This window comes from Oncorhynchus masou, chromosome 13, assembly GCF_036934945.1.
Source record: "Oncorhynchus masou masou isolate Uvic2021 chromosome 13, UVic_Omas_1.1, whole genome shotgun sequence".
In the NCBI taxonomy this organism is placed as follows: domain Eukaryota; kingdom Metazoa; phylum Chordata; class Actinopteri; order Salmoniformes; family Salmonidae; genus Oncorhynchus; species Oncorhynchus masou.
Window position 1 is genome coordinate 64,578,810 of NC_088224.1, and position 7,107 is coordinate 64,585,916.

The window sequence follows — 7,107 nt, forward strand, 5'->3', positions numbered from 1 at the left end:
TGGCTCGAGGAAGTACCCTCCCCACCTAGTGGAGGTAGAGGCCATCCAACATAAGACCACCCAGATCTTCCACAAAGTCTATTTCCCTGACGATACTGATGAGGTACACTCACGCACACACTGACACACTCACACGCACTCACACACACACACAGACTATCTTTCTGGCTTTATTCCTGTTTGTGATTTACAGGTGTTTACTGTGCTGTCATTGGCTGGTGTATGTGATTGACAGGTGTTTACTGTGCTGTGATTGGCTGGTGTGTGTATTTGACAGGCATTTGAGGTGGAGTCCAGCACCAAGGCTAAAGACTTCTGTTTGGCGATCTCTGCTCGCCTGCTGCTCAAATCACCCGAAGGATTCAGCTTGTTCGTAAAGATCTCCGACAAGGTGACAGACACATACACACACACACACACATACACACACACACACACACACACACACACACACACACACACACACACACACACACACACACACACACACACACACACACACACACACACACACACACACACACACACACACACACACACACACACACACACAAACAAATGCACACTAATGCCTTGTTCGTCGATGCAGCAGATTTAGCAGGCAGCAGCTGACTGTCTGATCTACAAATCACCTGGATGATCATAAATAACTACTCATTATTATTTGTAGATCAATCAGTCATTCACAATTGACCCACAATATATCACAGAGTTGATGATCTCCAACATGCCTCAACTCCTCTGTGTGTGTGTTTGTGTGGTGTGTGTGGTATGTGTGTGTGGTGTGTGTATGTGTGTGTGTGTTGTAGGTGATAAGTGTACCAGAGGGAGATTTCTTCTTTGACTTTGTCAGACACCTCACAGACTGGATCAAGAAGGCCCGGCCCTCTAAAGATGGTATGTCATAAAAACTATGATCTAGAGCGAACTATCCCTTTAATATGTACCTTCTGTTTAATATGAACTATCCCTTTAATACAAACTATCCCTTTAACGTGAACTATCCATTTAATATGTACTATCTGTTTAATATGAACTATCCCTTTAATATGTACCTTCTGTTTAATATGAACTATCCCTTTAATGACTTTAACGTGTGTGTGTGTAGGTATCGTACCGTCTCTGACCTACCAGGTGTTCTTCATGAAGAAGCTGTGGACCAACACTGTTCCTGGTAAAGACTCCTTCGCTGACTCCATCTTCCACTACTACCAGGTAGGAGGGGTGGGGGTGGGGGGGGGGGGGGGTGGGGGTGTAACGGAACTGGTTCCACTTGTCCTAAGTAAACTTCCCAGGTTAAAACCCTGACAATTTTGTTGTTATGGCTTGCGCCGACCCCTACAGCGTTTACCATGAATGTGATCTCCAGGAATATTTAGTTTTTACCTTTTATTTATCCAGGTTAGTCTCATTGAGGTACAAATCAATGTTTCAAGAGAGACCTGGTCCAACCAAAACAGCAGCATGGGGGAACAATGTTTGAGACAAATATCAGACATACTGTAACAACTTACAGACATAGACACGCCATAAAAAAAAGTAAAAAATGTTGATGTAGACACATACATTTCAATTACAGAAACATAAAATCGTCATAGATAAAAACAATATATATATTATACGTACCACCGCATCAAGTCCTAATTACAATCACTTTCCTCAGTAACATGTGAGTCAACAAACGTTTTAAACTCCTCCAAGGAAACAAGATTCTGGGATTTCAAGCTGGTCTGGATAGAATTCCAAGACCACGGAAAACACTTTTTGCCATGATCTGTTCTGATTTTAGGAACAGCTAAAAGTAAGTAGGAGTGAGATTGTAACTGGTCATTTTTGCCCTTTGGTTGCTAGGAACTGCCTAAGTATCTCCGTGGTTACCATAAGTGTAGTCGTGACGAGGTGTTCCAGCTGGGAGCGTTGATCTACAGGGTGAAGTACGAAGACGACAAGTCACACTTCCCCTCAATACCCAAGATCCTCCGGGAGCTGGTGCCGCAGGACCTGATTCGCCAGCTCTCCCCAGATGACTGGAAACGGGTGAGACGAGACTTCTCCCAACTCTCCTGAGCTCTAATTTGCTGCCCTGACTCTATTCTTAATGGCAGTCTTCCTCATGATTGACTACTGCGTTCAGAGTATCTTTATCTGTGACCTAATCAGCTGTTTTATTGTTTTTTTTGTCTCTGTTTTTTGGTGTGTGGCTGTGTGTGTGTTTGTGACTTTGCATACATGCGTCCATATCTGTGTGTGTTTGTAGTCTGTAGTAGCTTATTTCAATAAGCAGGCTGGTAAGTCCAGGGAAGAGGCCAAACTCCACTTCTTGAAGATCATCTTCAAATGGGCCACGTTCGGATCCGCCTTCTTCGAAGTCAAGGTAACCATGCCGCTTAGTGATGTCATTCTCAATCTTAAAATGGGGTAACGATACTATCTGTCTGTCTGGTCTGTCTGGGATGTCTGACTGTCGGTCGGTCTGTCTGTCTGTCTGTTGGTCTATCGAATATTGTGTACCTCCTCTCAGTCAGTCTGATATTCTCTCTGTTCAGCAAACCACAGAGCCCAACTTCCCAGAGATCCTCCTGATTGCTATCAACAAGCAGGGAGTCAGCCTTATAGACCCAAAGACCAAGGTGTGTATGTGTGTGTAGTTAGGTCCTTTGTTAATTCCCAAGGGGAAATGTCCTGTGTGTGCGTTACATGACCTCTCATCTCTTTCTCTAGGTGTTTGTCTGTGAACATGTGTTACCTGGTATTTCACTGATGTGTGTGTGTATGTCTACAACAGGACATCCTGACCACCCACCCATTCACTAAGATCTCCAACTGGAGCAGCGGTAACACCTACTTCCACATCACCATCGGCAACCTGGTCAGGGGTAGCAAGCTGCTGTGTGAGACCTCACTGGTGAGACACACACACACACGCACGCACGCACGCACGCACACACACACACACACACACACACACACACACACACACACACACACACACACACACACACACACACACACACACACACACTAAAAAACACACATGCCCTCACGTACGCACATGTACACATACACACGCACTCACACACGCACTTGATGAAAACACTCAGATGTGTGTGTGTGTGTGTTTTCAGGGCTATAAGATGGATGACCTCCTCACTTCCTACATCAGTCAGATGTTGACCACCATGAGTAAACAGAGAACTGGGCGGGGACACAGCAAGTGAACTTCCTATTGGCAGGAAGCTGCAGAGCTTATTAGAATACTGCGACCTGTTGGCCAGCCCTGCAGCTGGGGGCGGAGCTTCTCTAACCAGGTGTGGAGAATGAGCCGCAGCCCATCCTCTAGCACTGCCTCCAGCTATGCCCATAGCAACAACCTTAGCAACGTCTCAAGCAACAACCCTAGCAACGATCCTGACGACGAGCCTTCCAGTGAAGATGACTACCTCTAAGCCACGCCCCTTTATCTTCCCAGACACACACACACACACACACACACACACACACACACACACACACACACACACACACACACACACACACACACACACACACACACACACACACACACACAGTTAAATTTGTGTTTTTGGAACATTTCGTTCAAACTGAAGAGTTGGCAGTCTATTAACAAGAAGACGCTTGTTAATAACCAATCATTGGATGGACAGACTGAATGGAGAGCCATGTGATTGGGTACTTTAGCTAGACAATTAAGTAGTTACAAAAAGAAGAATTAAGTTAACTTACTGAGTAAAATAACCATAAAAAGCTTTAATACACAGACCTGGAAGAAAAGAGGTTTGCATGCTCTTATTGTAGCTGAATAGATTTTCACTGAACCGTCAATACATAGGTATATTTTTAGTTTTTTTTTAAGCCTTAACTGTTGTTGTTTTTTATTTAATGTGTATTTTAAGCCAGTTGCCTCTGTTTCAGAAGCAGCATGATAGTCTATGTGACAGGCCACTGCAGTTCTGGACAGTCTGTGGTTTTTTATATTATTCTTGTGTTTGTTTTTGTGTCTTTTATCATCAGAGTTAAAGCTAATTTATACAGAGCCTACGCAAGTATGCAACTCAAGCTTTGCAAAGTGGCAGTTCTGTGTACTTGAGTAGCAGAAATATGCAAACGGTCAGCCTCGGGAGTGGTGACTCAACACATTGCAAGATGTTATTGTGTTGCCTACTTGCTTATGGTATAATTAGGCTTTAGTTCAGAGGTCTGTCTGTCTGCTGTAAGCCTCGGGTGGACTGGCTGCCCTGGAGTTTTAACATAGAGCATTAGTGTTTGACCAGAAAGGATCATTATCTGTAGTTTTTTTGCAGATCTATGTGCTGTAGCTCTATGAGACGTGTTTAACTCAACAATGGCCTTTGTCATACTCACTAGAACTAGGGTTGCAAAGTTCCCTACAATCCTTAGTTGAACCAGGTCTAGACCTGACTCAGCTGGAAAACACCTGATCCATGGATGAGTTCTGTATGAAGAGTTCTATACCCTACGTCAAAATGATACCCTTTATAGTGCCCAGGTCAAAAGTAGCGCACTATATAGGGAGTCATTTGGGACGCAAACTACAGTGGCTTGCAAAAGTATTCACCCCCTTGGTATTTTTCATATTTTGTTGCCTTACAACCTGGAATTAAAATATATTTTTTTTTTGGGGGGGGGGGGGGGGGGGTTTGCGTCATTTGATTTATACAACATGCTTACCACTTTGAAGTTGCAAAATATTTTTTTGTGAAACAGCCAAGAAACAAGACAAAAAAACAAAACTTGAGCGTGCATAACTATTCACCTCCCCCCATATTCAATACTTTGTAGAGTCACCTTTTGCAGCAATTGCAATTGCAAGTCTCTTGGGGTATGTCTCTATAAGCTTTACACATCTAGCCACTGGGAGTTTTGCCCATTCTTCAAGGCAAAACTGCTCCAGCTCCTTCAAGTTGGATGGGTTCCGCTGGTGTACAGCAATCTTAAAGTCATACCACAGATACTCAATCGGATTGAGGTCTGGCCTTGACTAGGCCATTCTAAGACATTTAAATGTTTCCCCTTAAACCACTCAAGTGTTGCTTTAGCAGAATGGTTAGGGTCATTGTCCTGCTGGACGGTGAACCTCCATCCCAGTCTCAAATCTCTGGAAGACTAAAACAGGTTTCCCTCAAGAATTTCCCTGTATTTAGCACCATCCATCATTCCTTCAATTCTGACCAGTTTTCCAGTCCCTGCTGATGAAAAAGATCCCCACAGCATGATGCTGCCACCACCATACTTCACTGTGGGGATGGTGTTCTTGGGATGATGAGAGGTGTTAGGTTTGCACCTGACATAGCATTTTCCTTGATGGTCAAAAAGCTACATTTTTGTCTCATCTGACCATCTGACCTTCTTCCATATATTTAGGGAGTCTCCCACGTTTGCTTATTTTTTTCGGGCCACTCTTCCATAATAAAGGCCAGCTTTGTGGAGTGTACGGCTTAAAGTGGTCCTATGGACAGATACTCCAATCTCCGCTGTGTAACTTTGCAGCTCCTTCAGGCTTATCTTTGGTCTCTGTTGACTCTCAGATTAATGCCATCCTTCACTGCTCTGTGCGTTTTGGTGGGTGGCCCTCTTTTGGCAGGTTTGTTGTGGTGTCATATTCTTTCACTTTTTTAACAATGGATTTAATGATGCTCCATGGGATGTTCAAAGTTTCTGATATTTTTTTATAACCCAACCCTGATCTGTACTTCTCCACAACTTGGCCCCTGACCTGTTTGGAGAGCTCCTTGCTCTTCATAGTGCCGCTTGCTTGGTGGTGCCCCTTGCTTAGTAGTGTTGCAGACTCTGGGGCCTTTCAGAACAGGTGTATATATACAAGGTAATTGGTTGCACCAGATCTTATTTAGGGGCTTCATAGCAAAGGGGATGAATACATATGCACACACCACTTTTCCGGGTTTTTTTTAAGACATTTTTGAAGTTATTTTTTTAATTTCACTTCACCAATTTGGACTATTTTGTGTTTGTCTATTACATGAAATCCAAATAAAAATCCATTTAAATTACAGGTTGTAATGCAACAAAATAGGAAAAACACCAAGGGGGTGAATACTTTTGCAAACCACTGTATGTGTTAGTTGTGTGGTGTTCAGGCAGGATGCTGGTGTTACTGTCTGTTTCTCCTGTTCTGCACAGAGGAGCAGAACTTCCCTCCAGCCCTAACTAACCTGTCTGTCTGCTGTTGAATTGGTTGGTTTTTGTTTAAGATTTTTGGTACTTATTTTATATTTACATTGTGTAAAGTATCTGTCCATTTAGTGAAACTATGGTTTGTATAAGAAGTGAATCTATAGTCCTGAGGGGATGCAGTTTACACTAGCAACACAGAGTTCTGGGTGAATTTCCACTATAAAGCTCTATGTGTGGTTTACAACAAATGGCACCCTATTCCCTATATAGTGCACTACTTTTAACTAGAGCCCTACGGTCCCTGGTAAGAAAATAATAAGGCTCTGGGCAAAATAAATGTACTATTTAGGGAATAGGGTGCCATTTAGGATGCAAAGTGTCCCCGGTCTGTCTGGGTAATATTACTACAGCATTACTACAGCAGCTGTGTTGCTCTACTGTTTGGACAGAAGACATGATGACGGTGGAGCTACCGACAGAGATGGCGTTAGTATAGTTTTCCTTACCCCGCCTCTGCTCTGCACCCCCCAATGAGGGCCAGGATCAAATCAGAAACCGTGCTTGACATTTAAAGGGAATTTCCAATTGAGCAGACATCTGCAGTAGTTACCTTAAAATAGGATCTCCGTAAATGAGGTAGCATTGCCTTTAAAAACCGCAATTTTGATTAGAGCACTCAGATTGAATCCCAGCCGAGGTGTCTGTTTTTGTAAAAACAATAAAGATGATTGGACGAGGATAGTGGGTCGATGTATTTTTTTTCAACTGGAGTAACAGAAGTAGCGTTATACTGTGGACATGGAATCAAATGGGTTAATCAATGAATAAACAACCAACTCAACCCTTTAAAGATGTTTAATATCAGGTATTACCCTTTACATTCAGAAAATAGGTACAGTAAACATTGAGAAGGCTCATACATTCAAACAAAAT

At 43.1% G+C, this 7,107-nt stretch overlaps 1 protein-coding gene across 1 annotated transcript in view; it reads left to right on the forward strand.

The window, feature by feature from the left end:
* myo7aa (myosin VIIAa) overlaps nt 1-4,631 on the forward strand; it is a 62,764-nt gene extending 58,133 nt beyond the window's left edge. Inside the window, exons 41-49 of the mRNA XM_064984726.1 lie at nt 1-103; nt 278-391; nt 810-897; nt 1,109-1,215; nt 1,852-2,037; nt 2,258-2,374; nt 2,547-2,630; nt 2,786-2,905; nt 3,126-4,631. The exon at nt 1-103 is cut by the window's left edge and continues 3 nt beyond it. Of these exons, the coding sequence (XP_064840798.1) occupies nt 1-103; nt 278-391; nt 810-897; nt 1,109-1,215; nt 1,852-2,037; nt 2,258-2,374; nt 2,547-2,630; nt 2,786-2,905; nt 3,126-3,218 (1,012 nt within the window). The 3' untranslated portion in view covers nt 3,219-4,631. The remainder of the gene's footprint in view (nt 104-277; nt 392-809; nt 898-1,108; nt 1,216-1,851; nt 2,038-2,257; nt 2,375-2,546; nt 2,631-2,785; nt 2,906-3,125) is intronic.
* Nucleotides 4,632-7,107: the final 2,476 nt, after the last annotated feature.